Consider the following 18,725-nt stretch of genomic DNA (forward strand, 5'->3'; position numbering starts at 1 on the left):
TAAAAGAAACTAGTCAAAAGGATGCGCAGAACTCGACCCGCGGAAATCTACTTCCTTCTTCCGGTCTCGTTTGTCAAGCGACTTTGAATGGACTATATAGTTTAACACTCCAGTAAAATTTAGGAAAGAACACAATAACAATTGCATTTCTAATTATATTTTTATATGAAAAAAATGTAACGAAGAAGCACAAAAAGGCATACATCAAATTTAACATCCTCATCTTATATTATACGATTTTATTTATCTATGTAAAATGCACCCATAAAGGATGTAGGGTTTTAAGTACTGGTGTAAAATGCACCCATAAAGGATGAGGGTTTTAAGTACTGGTGTGAAAAGCACCATAAAGGATGGAGGGTTTTAAGTACTGATGTAAAATAGCGCGTTTGAAATTCGCACAGGTAGACATGAAATAATTTTGTCGTTCAAAGCATGACGGGATACATAAATACAGTCACGTAAAATAGATATAACAAAAACTGACCTAACAGTAAAAGTAATAATCATAAATAAAATAATAGTGTGGTTCAAAGTATGACGGGATACATAAGTACAGAGTCATGTCAAATGTATATCACAAATAAACAGACTTAATATGAACCCTTGATAGAATAATCGTCGACTTTTATCCAGCATGTACATATGCATCTTAAAAAAAAAATTCCCAAATTCTGATGAATGTTAAAATGAAGGAAATGTGGGAAATCAAAACTAAATACCTTGATTTTGATTTTCACGGTTTCATGTTGCATATCAATCTTTTGGAAGACATTAAATGAGTACATGTATCTACAGTCAATATGAGTTACCAGATGGCATATATCAATTATTAGGAAGACATTTGTCCATAGTTATTAATAGAAGTTACCATGTTGTAATAGAAAAAAACAAAAAAATAAAAAAAAAAACACAAAAATCGAGAAAATCGAGAAAATTTCCCGAAATTTCATTGTACTAATAAACTCAAAATCGAGAAAAAACATTCTGTCGCTTTTTTTAATTCCCGCATTTGCGCAGAACTCGACCCGCGGAAATCTACTTCCTTCTTCCGGTCTCGTTTGTCAAGCGACTTTGAATGGACTATATAGTTTAACACTCCAGTAAAATATAGGAAAGAACACAATAACAATTGCATTTCTAATTATATTTTTATATGAAAAAAAACGTAACCTGATGATACCGTTTCTTTGTTCACATTGAATATGACGTCATAACTAAAATAACGTCACAACTGAAATCCCTTACAACAGAATCAAAATCGGAAACGTTACGGTGTTTCCGTTTCTTTTTCAAGAGAGAGATTTAGAACTTAAAATATGTAAAAATATTATACAGACTTCGCCCCCCCCCTTTTCACAGGTAATGCCTGCCTCATATTAGAAGTTATCACTTTGCATATATCAAGTATTAGGAAGACATTAAATGATTGTTTATATTCAATATGACTTAAAATGTTACACGTAATAATTATTAGGAAACATATACAAAGAGAACTGCATATCAATGAATGAAGATACGACATGTTACAATAATTTGGTTTGTGCTCAAGGTATTTGTAATTGTCAGACTCCCTGGTTGCAGTATTACAATCCTTTTAATGGAAATTGTGAAGCAAGTATGTATTCATAGTATAGAGATATAATTTTAAAAATGTAGGCATTTCCTTATGATATATAATTATTCTTTCTAATTTATTTCTATATTGACCATTTCAAAATGGCTTGTCCAGAAACATCTGTAGAGAAAAGAAGGAAAAAAAATCATTGAATAGACCAGTCCATGTATTGAACAGCACATTTATTTTGTAAAAATTACTTTGCCTAACAACATAATTATTATATTTGAATTAACCTGTGTACGTTAGTTTTTGTCCAATGTTGAGTTGTCCTTTTGACATGTGTCACTCTCATACGTATATTGTATTTATATTCTACCTGTTGTTTGTTGGTGTGGTTCATAAAGGTTTCTTGTTTCTCGTTTTTTATATAGATTAGACTTGATTTTCCTGATAGAATTATTTTAAACTAGTCATTTTAGAGCCATTTATAGCTTGCATTATTGTTCATTGTAAGACAGTTATCCGTGTTGAAGGCAGTACTTTGACTTATAACTGTTTACCTTTTACACATCGGGACTTGCATAGATAGTTATCTCATAGGCACGCATACCATATTTTTTTATGAACGCCAGACGATCAGGTCATCACCTCAAAATCAAAAACTTACTTCAAACTCCTCGAACAGGAGTGATTGCATGTGTTTGTGAAACATCAACACAACCTAAATGTTATCAACGTATTTCGAAGGAGATAAACAACGCGTGTGACAAAAGTATTTGGATTGTCTATGTTATGTAGACTATCGTTTGTCTCTTTTAAAGTTTTGCCTTCTGTGATGGCGTTCTCACTTTGATTTCGAGGTGTAAGCTTGAATGTCCGTTTGGTTATCTCTTTCTTTTTAGTCTAGACATTTTTAATCTTAATGCTCAAATTTTGATCTGCTTTTTTTTTCTTTGTACATGATTTGATCCAGAAAATCATGTTGCAAAATCTTTCATCATCATAGGAGATGAAATATTCAATTACACATAAGGCTATAGCTGCATGACAGTTTGAATCAAATAGTTTTTGTAGTAAAGGTCAACAAGCATAAAATTGAAAATGGAAATTTGGAATGGGTCAAAGAGACAACAATCTGACCAAAGAGCGAAACACAGACAAATGCCACCAATGGGTCTTTAATACAGTGAGAAAATTACGCACCCGAGGCAGCTTGCTCTTAAACATGTTAAACAAAAGTGTATACTCTTTCAGTGATAATAGACGTCATACTTAAAACCGAAACATATGAACGAAACTAAAATTAAAAAAAGCATACAAGAATAACAAAAGCTATAGGCTCCTGACTTTTGGAAGGGCGTAAAAATGTGTATTGGTTAAACATGTCTTTTTTTAGATGCCAACCTTCTCCCTTTATACCTGTAACACAATTTTGAATGTATCTCAATTGATTAGGGGCACAATTGATGTGATCTTACATTCCCAAAACGCCAAGTGACTCATATGGAGCAATATCTGTTTACCATTCCGGAGAAACATGTGATCACACTCATATTTTAGGTTGTATCCTCTAGTGTTTGTTTCTTTCCTCTGTTTGTAGCCATGACGTTTTCGATTTTCCAGCTGTTATTTTGAATTTAGTTTAAATTTACGTTTGGTATCTTTTGTCTCTCTTTTTAATCAGTAAGTGTCAGAAAGGTAATGGAAATGTTCAATTAATGTTGATCCAATTAGTGTACCTATCGTAACATTTTGACTCTTACTCTTGGTTCTTCAGGCGGATAAAGACGACTTAATATCAGGACACGTTTATATGTTCTCGACGCATCTGCTCTAGTTGCGTCAAGATTTCTCCTCAGTTTTCGTATGATTTTTTGTCTTGCCTTCACGATATTAAAAAACAAGACACTGTATATAGTTTCTAGTGGCGTCAACGGTTGCGGTGGTTTCAAAGTCGTCAATAGATTTAGGAAGATGTGGTATGAGTGCCAATGAGACAACTTTCAACGATGTATTAGTTTGCCATAAGGTCAGTTTATTGGGAACCGTTAATGGAAGGGCATTTATATTTGAAATGCAGGTTACTATCGTTGGCACATCTCATTTCCATGGAGATTATTTTGCTCTGACCACTCAGTTATGGCATATTGTCAAGATTGTGAAACTTTTGTTTAGTTGACATGTATCAATTTGTGATAAGATCAGTTTATGGGGAACTACTAGTGTTAGATAAATGCTATTTGGTATGAAATTGTATTAACATTGGTAAATCTCATTTCTATAAATAGTATTACAAAATGTAGACCTCATCTATAGCTGCTCGGTCATGGTCTGCTGACTTGTGAAACATTTGCTTAGTTTACCTGTATGAATTTGTGATTTGATCAATATATGGAGAACTAATTTTTAAATGTAGGTCAATTATGTTATTTGTTAAGCAGTTGTATAATTTTTAACAAATCTTATTTACACGCAAATAATTAGACCCTGTCTCTTCAGTCATGGTCTATTGACTTTGATACTTGCTTTGTTTACATGTAATAGGTTGTAAAAAGTTCAAATTTTGGTGGTACGTCAATTATTTTTTCAGGCAGTTGTATTAACAAATCTCATTTACATTGAGAATGTTTGGCCCTGTACCTTATTTTTACATAAGAATATGTAACAGTGTTGCTATTTTAACATTTGTATTGTACTATATTACATGATACATTTGTAATATGATTTACTTGGTCACATTAGACAAGTCTTAAAAGGTACATAACTATGTGGCTAAAAGTTAAAAATGTATTGCAAATATCAATAAACTCATCATAGATACCACGATTAACATTTTGTATTTGCACCAGATGCGTGTTTCGTCTTAATGACTTATCAGTGACGCTTGAATACAAATATTGTAAACAAGGTCAAATAAAGTACGAAGTTGAAGAGCATTGAGGACCAAACATTCCTAAAAAGTTTGTCAAATGCATGTAAGGTAATATATTATTGATGTAGAAAAGCTTTAGTATTTCAAACATTCAAAGTTTTGTAAACAGTTAATTTATATCTTTAATTTAACAATTTGGTGTATTTTTTAGCAAGCACAACGAGAATTGCTCTACACTAGTTGGAAATTTCACATGTTTCAATAATATGGTTTGTGTTTCTGATATTTGTGATTGTGAGATTCCCTCCATGCAGTATTATGATCCCTATGCTAAAAGATGTGAAGCAAGTACGTATTCATGGTATATAGTGGGAGATATTATGGACATAATTGTGCAAATCGTGATACAAGTATGAAATTTGGTATAAAGGTTGACTAAATGATACTTAAAAAAAATCCGCTGCTGGCCAGAAAAAAAAAATCATTTTTTCAAGATGGCCACCACACATTTCGGAAATGGCGTCATTACAAATTGACAATAACTCGTTAATCCTTTAAAAGGTGTGTTATATGTAAATTCCAATGTTAGATTTGATAAAGAGTAAATGACAGTTCCTAAATTATGACTAGACAATACCTTAATGAAACTAAAAGTGACTTCCGGTTTCAAAATGCCGGCAAAAAAGTCAAAAATTTCAATTTTTATATTTTCAACCAACTTCACAAGGGATGTAAATCCTTGAAAGATGTGTTATAGGTATAATACAATGTAAGTTATGATAAAACGTTAATAAAAGTTCCTAAGTACGACAAAACAACACATAAATGAAGAAATATAGTGACTTCCGGTTCCAAAATGGCGGCAAATACGTAGAAAATATTTTTATAATTTCCATCAACTTAACAAGTATTAACACTTAAAATGCCTAGTCTGGTTAGAAAGACAGGTTGCTTATTTTATAATTATCTGATAGTTGGATATACAACAACCCATACAAGGAAGGCCAGAAAGGTAGCATCTACAGTTACCAACACAGCTTGATTTTCGTCTACGCATTTCAAAATTTTCTGACACGAGGAAGCAACGGCAGTCAAAGAAGTCCATTTTGGTTTCCAACTGTCATTGATTTTTTCTTTCATCCAACCCCAGTGTTCATGACTTGAAACACGTACCTGTCGAATACATGAATCAGGCTGAGCCCAAACAACTCCTCCTTGATGTGCTCTGTAAAGGAACCTCTTGTAGGCGGAATTGCATCACAATGCCGCTGCTTCCTGAAAAAACAATCCACATCGTGCCTCGCTCCATAATTAAGCCTAAAAAAACGTCCTTTACATCTGGAAAACCTTCCATTGTAAGCCAACCTGACTTTTTGCCTTTCTCGTGACAATTCGACAAAGTGCCACATCCACTAAATGCATGGACGAAAGGAAGAGCAGCTACACAAGGACCAAACGCATTTGATATGTCACGTGAAGCTATCAAAAGTCATTATTCCATCAACCTATCCACAATTTGTTCTACCTAATTTTGCGATTGCTGCAATTCTTGATACTATTACATCTGTATCAGTACTACGTAACATTACATTTTACAACACGGACAAACATTCGTGTATCTGCTTCTTCATGATTACAAGGGGATAGATAGGAAATATCTTTATTGAAATTGCAAAGAATTTTTTCACCATGAGTAACATACACATTTTTTTTAGTCTCTTAAGAAGCAATTTTGTCAGCAAGAAACTTGAACAATTTTGTTTTGTTGTCATCTTCACAGAGAAAACTACTCCATACCCTTGCTGTTTTACCAGAACCAACACCTTTTCATCTTGCACAAGAACCTTGTCTTTGTCTTGTCACAGCCTTTAAATTGTTCATTTAAAAAAGAGATGCAAACAGTTTTTTTTTCCTGTCAGACATTGGGGCCTACAGGGTACCAAGTTTTGCCAGACCCATCACATTTCTGCCAGACCTATATTTTCACTCAAAATAATCTATTTTTGTAATATTATGAAAAAAAAACAGCCCCCCCCCCCCCCCTTCAATTTTACACACCCCTAGATGTAGAGTATATCAGTTTCACCTCAAGAAATATTTAGTTTTTCATAAATAAATGTTAGCAGTTAATAAAAATGAAATTCTTACTGTTTATAAATAACAATGAAATGTAACTGTTTCCTGTTAAGGAGTTTCCCGTATATTCCCGCCAAAAAGCACATGGCTTTCAACAATTGTAAACAAAGCATTCAATTTGTGATCATCGATTACAGCTTTAATTAATTGAATTTGGATGTAGATATTCAACTTAAGGTACAGTCAGGCAATGTTTTTAATTTTTTTATGGATTAAATCTAATTTGAAAGAAAAGTTTAAAAAATAAAACAATTTTTGACATCAAAACAACAGACGATCTGAAATATATTATAAATATTCAGTGACCCATATATTTTTTGAACTCTGCTACGGAGGTCAAAGTTACATCATTTTTCAAACCATTACCATTGGTGTGCATTCTCTGTTACAGCTAATCAACTGCGTTTGATATAAATATTTCAATAAATTGACGATGTCAAACATACGATTTCAAAACTGAAATTTAAATTGCAAAAGGTTTACTTTTTATTTTTTAAGGAGGGATATTTGGAAATTGTGTCAGGCTATAATATTTATCATTAAAACAGTTTGAACTCCCGATTTCTATTGTGTAATCGAAGCCTTGAATGTTGTTCTATCTAATCATGCAACGTGGTTGTAAAATCACAATTTTATAAACAAAATACTCTGCTGGGACCGACAGGGAATTAAGTTTTGGCTGACCCAAGAAGACTAAATTATTGCCGGCCATCAGGTCCTGCACATCAACTAGTTTTGCCGGACCTGCATAAATTCAGCCCCTTAGGTCCGACAGGTCCGACGATTAGTTGCATCTCTGTAGTAAACATCAAATACAATGTCTACTTTTGAATACTTTTTTATAGATTTTATATAAGGCAGTATGACATCATTAGCATAATCATCAAATATTTTTGCCCAACTTTGTGACCTGGAATTAACCATTGTTGCCCCACCAACCATTAATGCGTCCGGAATTGGATCAGCAAATCGCAGAATGTTTCAAGTAAACACATTTGCAGCGATTTAATACCACTATTTCATCTGACACCACTATTTCAAGTGACATCCTGAGATAAAGACGGAGGAGCAGTTTGGTTTCTATGGATAAATAAATATTCCAAGTAAAACTGTCTACTGTGACAAGAAATGAAAAGTCTAGAAAAGATATTGCAATCACTTTTAAGGTTCTCTAGCTTTGTTTTTGACAAAGACGTTTCCAGTTTCATTTTGCAGCCAAAAATAGGAAGATGTTCTTTTTTATTTGGTTATAAAAGCAGGTTCTCCTTCGTTTTGCATTTGCTTCAAAAGATCTTCGTATTGTTTGGATCAATATCTTGGAGTTTATTTACATATCTTACCTGTTTCCGAATCAACAATTTCCTAAATGGAGTATTTTTTTTACAAATCTGACGACTCTTCTAGAAATGAACTTCCAAACTCGTTCATCACTTTGCAAAGCCTTTAAAGCTGTTTAAAGAAATCTTTGTTTTTTGTTTTTGTAGAGTCTTCATTATGTCGTTCGTCTGTTTTAGAAAGACCCAAACCACTAGATCTTTCAAATTAATCTTTTAGTATACTGACTCCTGGTCCAGCTACCATCCATTTGTCTAAAAGGGATCTTCGGTTAATCCTATGGCACCAACATCGCCCTTCACAATTGCATTATTCTGTTTTTGTGCCTGATCAATTGTGTTACAAGAAAGAAATTTGCTGCATGGTCTTACGTACAGTGAAATTATCATTTTCAAATTCCATTGCCATCTGTGGGTGATGTTCGGGAAGGGAAGTCATATCTCGGAGATGAGTCGGTAATGATCGAGCATAATCTACACGATCAAGACCTAAAACAATACGATATCATGCTTTATATGGACTGTTTGAAAAGTACGAAATCTCACTCATGAAATGAGCATAATACCAAAATCAGTTCTTAACTTATAATTGAACGCCAGGAATTAAACTGTGGTCGAGATGACTCTATTTCCTTACACCAGTCTTTTAAATCATTGAACGTCACAGAGTCATGACATAATTTTATATTCTGAGTTTAACTTTCATAATCGGAAATTAACAATTTTTAAGCAAAATACATACAGTTGTCTGATGCGCCTGTCTAGTCCTATATACATTTGAACATACAGAAAAACAATCTGCCACTCTTGGTGTTGCAATTTTGGCTTCAGTAAGACAACATGTCTATCCCCTATCACTCAATATATCACCCAGAGTTTTATAACAAGTCATTTCAATGTGCAATCCACCAAACATGACGATACACTTATATTTTCCTTACAAATCAGGCCATTCCCACTGAATTTGCTTAGTCATTTCCAAAAGTGGCTGATCTGCAGTTACAATTGATGTTTCACCGGGATTAACCACATTTTCGCCTTAACCATCGAATACCTGAGAATTGCCTGGTAGTGCATACAAATCGCTCTTGATGTCTATAAATAGTTTGCACATGCACAAAAGTGTGAAACACATGTGTATCATAACCTTGAAAGATGTTATTAAACCAATTCATAATATCATTAGAAATCCAAAAACACTAAATATATAGTAAATAATTCAAATGTTTTTGAAAGAATTTTGTTACAATTTGCGCATGCGCAAATACTGGATATGTCAAATATTCATTTTTAATAAATATGTGATGTAAGGAAGGTAGCCACCAAACCTGGTAATTGGTTTTTACTAAAACAAGTTCAAAGAAAAGTTTTCCAGAAAAATCAGTATTTTCAAACTAAAGAAAACAGCCATTTTAGAAAATGGCCGTGGCCATCTTGAAAAAAATATTTTTTTTAATGGCCAGCAGTTATTTCTTACAAAATATATAATAATGATGCTTTATGGTAATTTTCATGCTTGTGTCATCATTTGCACAATTCCCTCAATTTTGCTTGCTAATATCTTCCACTAATATATATGTAATCTAAATTTAAAAAAAAATAGGCAACAATATATGGTATAAAATATAAATAAAGAAGATGGGATATAAATGCCAATGCCACAATCATAAGATACCAAGTAACACAGAAATTTAGCAATTTAGTCTTCAACAGTGAGCAAGGTTAATACCTTATAGTCAGCTGTGAAAGCCACGACATCATCTTTTTAATCATGCTAATTTATTGCTGTATATATATATATATATAAAAAGAAGATGTGGTATGATTGCCAATGAGACAACTATCCATAAGAGACCAAAATGATTAATAAGTATATAGGTCACCGTACGACCATCAACAATGAGCAAAGCTCATACCGCATAGTGAGCTATAAAAGACCCCGATATGACAATGTAAAACAATTCAAACGAGAAAACTATCGGCCTGATTTTTATATAAATATGATAGACTGTATCTCTAAGTGACTTCTCCAGAAACATCTGTCGAAGAAAGAAAACTCATTTGATAAACTATTAGTATTGGTTCGCAAGATGGGCGTTTCGTCTACAAAAGATTCATTAATTGAGTTTGAATTAAATATACATTAAATATACATCAAATAGCATTGTAATTACTTACGTCAAGGATGTGCCGCTATGCATTTACTATGTAACTCACCTCATTAACGTTACCAGTTGTTGACGTTACGACTTTGTATACGTAGTGTTTTCTTGTGCTCAACTTATTATCAGATAAATGCAGTTGATATGAACACAAGCCTTTTCAATTTAGAGCTAAATACTAATCACAATCTTCAGAATTTAAAATGAAACAAAACAGAAAATATAACATTGTACAAAATACAATTCAAGTAATAAAGATTATCCGATACAAACTCCTCCCCTTTCGCCAAAACAAATTAAAATAAAACATTGGGATCACATCATATGCTCATGGAATGTAAGTTGATCCTCTTCCACGTGTAGCACCTGATGCAAGTATAGTAAAAAAAAACCTTTATGCCAAATAAGAAAGAATGAGAACGGCATTTAGGTGAAGACAGATAGAAAATATTCGTGGTCATATGTGAATAAATGCGCAAAAGCATTAAACCAGCTCGAAGGGGTCTGTAGTATCTATTTATACACATCTTGGTTTATTAGCTTCTGTGTAAGAAGAAACCCCCCATCCATTAAAACATAACAGAAAATTCAAGGTCTGGAATACTATATCAACTTGGAGATATTTACTCATATATGCAGGCGCTGCTGGAAAGATGGTACATAAAAATGGAAATAGATAATGGAAGATGTGGTAAGAGTGCCAATGAGACAACTCTTCATCCAAGTAACAATTTACAAAAGTAAACCATTATAGGTCAAGGTATGGCCTTCAACACGGAACCCTTGCTCACACCGAACAGCAAGCTATAGAACGCCCTAAAAATACCAGTGTAAAACCATTCAAACGGGAAAACCAACGGTCTAATCTATATAAAAACAAGAAACGAGAAACACGTATGAACTACAGCGGGATTAAACTTTTTAATGGTACCAAACCTTTACCCTTTTCTCTAACAATAGTATAACATTACAACATAGAAAGACACTATAAAATATCCATTGGAGTGCTTAACCCAATCAAAAACGCAAATTAACACAGCATGAACACAATATAAATTTGATCTGTGATATCAAAATATACGGAAATATATAGTTTGTTTAAATTGTAAGGGATAAATAATTAAGGTCAAAAGTACATAAACAGGTTTAAACAAAGTTAAAGTATGATACCACTGTGAAATGTGAAATATTTTTTGAAAATCATCACTTTTGAAAAAACCTGAGGTTAATGAAAATAATTTTGTTGTTAAGTAAGCTTCTTCTGTGTGTATAAAATCCTCTATTTAGGAAATACCAAGAAATTTCTTTTATATCAATAAAACAAATAAGCAGTTGTATAATGATTGGCCATTCTTACTGCTGTGGAGGTTATTGAGCCCGGTTCCTTCATACATGGTCTTTTCCTTTTGACACTTGCTTAGTTGACTTGTATTGATTTGTTATAAGGTTACTTTATGGGGAACCACTGGCAGTAGGTAAATGATTGTTTTGTAGGCAGTTGTACTAACAATTGCCAAACTAGTTTTCATTGAGATTGTATAACCCTGTACCTTATGGTTCAATAACTGTGAATATTTTTCATAACTTACATGTTCGAGTGTTGCTATTTGGCCGAAACGCACGTCTGGCGTATTAAATTTCAAACTTCATACCTTTTGTTAGCTATTATTCGTGTGTTTCTCTGTCCTATATGTTCTCCCATTTATTTGTATTGACGTCCTGTCATATATTGTTGTCATTTTAAAGTTATATTTAACATTGCCGTAAAAGTGGTAGGTTTGGCATGCCACAAAACCATGTTCAATCCACCATTTTTTTCTGAAAATATTTTGCTCCAAGTCAGGAAAATAGACATTGTTATATTATAGTTCGTTTATGTGTGGGTTACATTTTAATGTTGTGTTTCTGTTGTTTCGTATAGTTCTCCTCTTATTTATGATGCGTTTCCGTCAGTTTTAGTTTGTAATCAGGATTTGGCTTTTTTCTTAATCGATTTATGAATCTCGAACAGATTCGTATTTGAACATATGTATTGTTACTATCAAACATGATAATGAAATTTTCTTAGTCAGATTGAAAAAAGTCTTAAAATGTCCACAGCCTTCTTGTTAAAAGTGAAAATGTATCACATATAACAACTTAGTATATTTTTAGCAAGAATACAATAATATAGTTTACTTTTAATTCCTAAGTCAAAGTGAACTGCAGTTCTTTAGCAGTTCATTAGCCTTCACCGTTTCCACTTGACAGCAGTTATTTTGCAGTTCATTAGCATTCACAGTTCCCACTTGACAGCAGTTCTTTGGCAGTTTATTAGCATTCACAGTTACAAAATATAAGGCAATGATTAATTTGCATAAAGGCATAGGAAAAGCACTCCATAGCTGTTTCTAAGCAGTTTATTTACAGTTTTTTGGCAGTTATTTTTAACGAAATATTCAAATGAGGTCTGAATATTCATGAGAACTGCTAAAATAACAGCTATCAAATAATGAATATTCATTAGAACTGCTATAGTAACAGCTGTCAGTAATGAATATTCATGCAAACTGTTAAGTTTTACATCCTAATATGGTTTTATAAACTGCTAATAACCACTGTGGAATAATATCAGATCTGCCATAAGTTGCAATATTACAAAGGTGACACAAGAATAATCAAATAAGTGTACAAGATATAAAAGCAAAAACTATTAAAATTCTAATATTTTACTGTAAGTCTTAGTGAAATTTCAAAAAGTTGTTCTAACTTAGATTTGTAATTGAAGCAGTATACAATATACATTATATGTCAGTGGCCGTAATTATATATAGGAAGAACTAAAAATGCACTTTAAATATCAGGGCTTTAACAAAAAAGCAACTTAATAAAGAGTAATTACTACTACCTTGACTAAGTGATTTTCAGATTAAAAGTTATTTCATTTTTAACCGGATTTTTGTGACAAAAATGTCGGTTATTGATTTGGGGATGTACGGCGGGCGGGCGGGCGGGCGGGCGGGCGGGCGGCAATCAAATGTTGTCCGTGCATTAACTCATGAACCGTTCAACCAAAGCTTTTAAAATTTTAATATGTTGTTACTGACAACTAAATGAAGGTCAAGTTCAATAATGTCGATTTTGACTTTTACCGTTCAGGAGTTATGGTTCTTGAAAGATTGGAAAAATGAAGTTTCCAGTCATGTCCGTGCATTTACGCATGAACTGTTCTACCAAAGCTTCCCAAATTTTAATATGTTGTTACTGATGACAAAATGGAGGTCAAGTTCAATAATGACGATTTTGACTTTTACCGTTCAGGAGTTATGGTTCTTGAAAGATTGAAAAATGGAGTTTCCAGTCGTGTCCGTGCATTTACGCATGAACTGTTCTACCAAAGCTTCCCAAATTTTATTATGTTGTTACTGATGACAAAATAGAGGTCAAATTTAATAAAGACGATTTTGACTTTTACCATTCAGGAGTTATGGTTCTTGAAAGATTGAAAAATGGTGTTTCCAGTCGTGTCGGTGCATTTTCTCATGAACCATTCAACCAAAGCTTTTGAAATTTTTATATGTTGTTACTGATGGCAAAATAGAGGTCAAGTTCAATAATGACGATTTTGACTTTTACCGTTCAGGAGTTATGGTTCTTGAAAGATTGTAAAATGGCGTTTCCATTCACGTTGTTGCATTTACTCATGAACCATTCAATCTAAGCTTTTCAAATTTTAATATGTTGATACTGATGACAAAATGGAGGTCAAATTTGATATTGACGAAATCCGGTTTGCTGTCGTTGTGACAGCCTCTTGTTTTCATTATTTTATTACCGAACATGCCAAATGTACTATTTTTATTAAATTTAATGTGGACCAAAAGATAACAGTTATATTCTCTTTCTCTTTTGGATTTGAACAAATAAGTTCTTGATACATGTAATATATTATGTTTCTTTTTTCTAGAAAAAAAACTTCAGTAAAATTATATATTTAATTAATTGTACTAATTGGAAGTTAGGACAATGTTAACCAATCAGCTATTTGGAGCCTAGGTTTACCTCATATTCCCTCCCCCTTTTTTCAACTCTTGAATACGATTAGATTTGTTATTTCACAAAATAAAAGATTAAAATAATCATCTCTTTTTTTTCAAATAACATCTTGAACTGTAAGTATATATATGCTAGTATTCAACATCATATATTCTATTTGAATAAATAACTATCCCCCTTTTTTGGGGGGCTTTCTGTATGATTTCTGTTTCCCTTTACAAAGTTATGTCAGAATATATACAAGCATTAACTGTAACTTCAACTTGCTGTACTGCAGGTGTGTAAAAGTATCCAATTAACCAAAATTAAGCTTATAATTAACAAAAATATAGTTTTTCACTAGCAAGTATTTCCACACAACATGAAGCCAAAATGCACATTTGAAAATGATCTAATAATCTTCAAATAAATGTTTACTTTCAAGCTGAAAACATAGCCAGATCCAAGCATTTTTCTAACAAAGATCAACTGATAACGAACTGCTGTAATAACCGTTGTCCAGACTGCTAAGATGAATGCTAAGATGAATGCTAAGATCAATGCTAAGGATAATGTTAAGAAATGGTGAAATGTGTCAGTTTTTCAAACTGCTATTGGATTGAATGCTTAGAACAGCTAAAAGACTGCTAAAAATATGAAGAACTTGTAAATAACAGCCTATAAACAGCTAAAAATAGCAGTTCAGTTTGACTTGGGATATTGTCACATTAAAAAAAGTATAAAAATGTCCATTGCTATATGTTGTTGAAAGTTAAATTGTATAACATATAACAATTAAGTATATTTTTAGTAAGAACATACACTGAGCCTTGCCCAAGACGAGTTGGAGATTCCACATGTTACAATAATATGGTTTGTTTTCTTGGAAATTGCGACTGTGAGATTCCCGCCATGCAGTATCACGATCACTATGATAAAAGTTGTAAAGCAAGTACGTATTCATTTATTTGTAAAATATGTTTGGTACTCTCAACAACAAAATTATTATATCTAAATTTACCGGTGTACGTAACTTTAAAAGCCATGTGTCCTATGTTTCGGTTGTCTTTTTGACTGGTTACATCCTTTGTTAGGTTCCACTTTTCTGTGGAAAGACCTATTGTATTTGTTCTGATTATCTTTTTATTTTCTTCCACCTAATTTTTTTCTTGCGATAAATGTTTGTTTCACAATATGTCGTTTAGATATTTGGTATATGATTATGTCCCTTTGAAATTTACCCTTCGTAAATAAATACTTTCCTTAGTAGGAGTTATCTCCCCAAACACTGTGTCCTTGTGACTGCATCTCCTCCGTAACCGTAAAAAAAGCGACAAATTCATATTGTAAATTTGCTCGTTATATCCTTCGCATGATTTGCCCTATGTTGACCAAAGCGATATGAACACTCCATATGAGAGTTATTTCTCCTTATGCATTTGATATAAGTGATATGCATTTCTATCTTGAAAGCCATAAGTGATAGAGTTCTAGGATCTTTTGATTTCAGGTCCTTGATCCAAAAAAAAAAAGAAAAAGAGTTCAAGGTCAGAGGTCAAGGTCATAGTTTAAATTTTGATTTTTACTTATTTTCAAAAACCGTATTAAAGATATCGACTTTTTTTTACTAAAATGTAAGTTGCGACATGTCTTAACACAAAAACATTTAATTTGAGTTTTCTCCCCTCTAATTTTAAACATTATGCATATAATGATATAACTCATTAACCATATATAACTAAGACCTATGGTCTTTTGATTTGAAGCTCTTGGTTTATGACCTTGAAATTGAACTCAAGGTCATAGGTAAAATTGGTGTTCTAGATATTCACCTTTGATGTTACCTCATATGTATACATGATAAAGCCATGGGACTTTTTGCATTACATTGCAAGCCACTTGACGATGGAAAAGCCAACCGAAACTGACCTGGTGTAAACCGGAAGTAGCAATTTTATGTACTTATTTAATGTAAAAGTATATAAAACCATATACTTTTGGAATCAGTATCAAGTAAAATATCAAATAAAACCAGAAATGACATGTTATACCGGAAGTGACATATTTCAAGCCGGAAGTAATAATTTATCTCCCTTATTTAGAAATAAATGTATAGAAACCATATATTTTTAGAATCAGTGTACAATAAGCTATCATTTGATGCTGGATATGATATTTCAAACTGAATTTTCATAGTTCTATATCAAAACTGATCTTTATTGGTCGAAAGACCTTCTTTCTTATTATTTATTTTTTTTATTTTTTTCCGCCGTATCTTTTTCTTCCTGTACGAAGTGTGACGCCCGTATATGACACGGAAACCAGGCGTCAACCACGCGGAAACCAGGCGTTAAATTAGGCGTAATATTTAAATGAGAACGCCTGGTCCACAAAAAAACAGGCGTAATATGCAAGTGAGAATGTCTGATCAATAAATGAACCAGGCGTAGTATCCTTACATAATTCTACACTTATTTTAGATCAGTGTATAAGCCTAGCTGTGTACTTTTGTGTATTTCATACAAAACTTTTGTACTGTCTGTTGCTTTTATTTCTCAATATTTGACAAAAAACTTGAAATATTTACCATTGAAGAAGATAATATATAAATAAGTTCATTTTAGACAGACACTGGGTCTTCAAATAAGACTTATGACAAATAATTTTTCTTTAGATAAAAGTAGCATTTTTTTCTTGAAAATGATTGCCTTTTGAACTAAAATATAAATGATAATACTGCAATTAAACCTAAGGTAAAAGATATTTATGTATTATTCAAGGCAAAATGTTTTTCGATTTCAAAATTTCTGATAGAACATGTACAAAATTAAATAACTTAGTCATATTTACATAATTATTATTTACCATGTATACTACTTTCATTTTATTTTACAATTTTCATTAATGACAATTTGATTCCATAATTCCAATTTGAAATTCTTCCTAAAAAGCACTAAACAAGTTACAGTGGAGATCACTTCTAACCTCTCATTAGAACTGTCGGAATAATCTGTCATAGAACTGTTCTAACCTGTCCTAGAACAGTTCTACCTAAAACAGTTCTACCTAGAACAGTTCTACCCTAGAACTGTTCTAAGTAGAAATGTCAGAATCAGTTCTAGGTAGAACTGACTAAATCAGTTATAGGTCGAAGTGTCAGGATCAGTTCTAGCGTAGAACTGTCTAAAACTGTTCTAGGTAGAACTGTCTATATCAATTCTAACCGTAAAACTGTCATCAGAACTGACTAAATCAGTCAGGACTGTAGAACAGTTCTACATAATTTTGTTAAAACGACTCAGTCTGATATATCGAAACTACTGAAATTTAATTACAAGTCAATATTTTGAATAAAAAGAGGACTTGCTGGTACTCTAAATTGATGTGGAAATTTCTGTGTAGCCAATGTGTTCCAATATTACTGGCATTTGAATTATACATCCATCGTGATAGGTAACTATAAGTGATTTACTATGCAGCTATATATATTTTAAGATTTACATAATAAAGTGTAATAATGGTCAGTTGATGCTGTCACATATGGTCAGTTTTGGTTGATGCTGTCAAATATGGTCAGTTTTGGTTGATGCGGACAAATAATTTTGTTATATGAGTCAGTCTGAGATATCAAAACTACTGTAATTAGTTTACGATTCACAATTTTGATTTAAAAGAGAACATGCTACATGTAGCACTATAAACTGATGCGAGCATAATTTTGTTTTCTAATATTGCTTTCATTTATATTAAACAATCCATCCTGATATAAAAATATAAGTGATTTACTTTGTGGCTATTAAGATTTACATCATGTACAAAATAAAGTGAAAATATGGTCAGTTTTGGTTGATGCGGACAAATAATTTAGGTATACCAGTCAGTTATGAAAACTACTGATATTTTTTTATGATGCAATATTTTGAATAAAAAGAGGACATCATGGCACTCTAAATTGATGCAAACGAAATTAGGCAGCATTGTGTTCCAATATTTCTACCATTTGAATTATACAATCCATCCTTACATAAAAATATTACAGATTTACTATGCGATTATAAGAGTTACATAAAAAAAAGAGCAAATATGGTCAGTTTTGGTTGATGCGGTCAAATATGGTCAGTTTTGGTTGATGCTGTCAAATATGGTCAGTTTTGATTGATGCAGACAAATAATTTTGTTACATGAGTCAGTCTGAGGTATGAAGACTAATAATATTTGTTTCTGATGCTATATTTTGAATAAAAATAGGAAATGCTGGCACTCTCAATTGATGCGAGAAAAATAATTGTGGTCATTGATTTCCAATATTGCAGTTATTTATATATACCTACAGTCCCTCTTGACCTAAAATTATAACTGAATTACTGTGCAGCTATATAGATTTACATAAAAAAAAGCAAATATGGTAAGTTTTGGTTGATGCGGTCAAAAGATTTTATTACACGACTCAGTCTGAAGTATGAAAACTACTGAAATTTGTTTATGATTCAATATTTTGAATAAAAAAAGATTGCGGATCCAGGGGGAGGGGCGAGGGGTTTCCAGTGGTGAGAACCCCTCTTTTTTTGACGATCAATACATTTGAATGGGAGCATATAGTTGGACCCCCCTTCTTTTACCATTTTAAAATGACCTGGATCCACCCC

The 18,725-nt window shown here is 32.4% G+C and overlaps 2 protein-coding genes across 2 annotated transcripts in view; both read left to right on the forward strand.

Annotated features, from left to right (window-relative positions):
- LOC143081739 (uncharacterized) overlaps positions 1–1,745 on the forward strand; it is an 87,597-nt gene extending 85,852 nt beyond the window's left edge. Inside the window, exon 7 of the mRNA XM_076257465.1 lies at positions 1,478–1,745. Within this exon, the coding sequence (XP_076113580.1) occupies positions 1,478–1,632 (155 nt within the window). The 3' untranslated portion in view covers positions 1,633–1,745. The remainder of the gene's footprint in view (positions 1–1,477) is intronic.
- Positions 1,746–4,178: 2,433 nt separating this feature from the next.
- LOC143084210 (uncharacterized) overlaps positions 4,179–18,725 on the forward strand; it is a 64,455-nt gene continuing 49,908 nt past the window's right edge. The window contains exons 1-2 of the mRNA XM_076260621.1: positions 4,179–4,781; positions 14,891–15,031. Of these exons, the coding sequence (XP_076116736.1) occupies positions 4,700–4,781; positions 14,891–15,031 (223 nt within the window). The 5' untranslated portion in view covers positions 4,179–4,699. The remainder of the gene's footprint in view (positions 4,782–14,890; positions 15,032–18,725) is intronic.

This window comes from Mytilus galloprovincialis, chromosome 7 (assembly GCF_965363235.1).
Source record: "Mytilus galloprovincialis chromosome 7, xbMytGall1.hap1.1, whole genome shotgun sequence".
NCBI classification, from domain to species: Eukaryota; Metazoa; Mollusca; class Bivalvia; order Mytilida; family Mytilidae; genus Mytilus; species Mytilus galloprovincialis.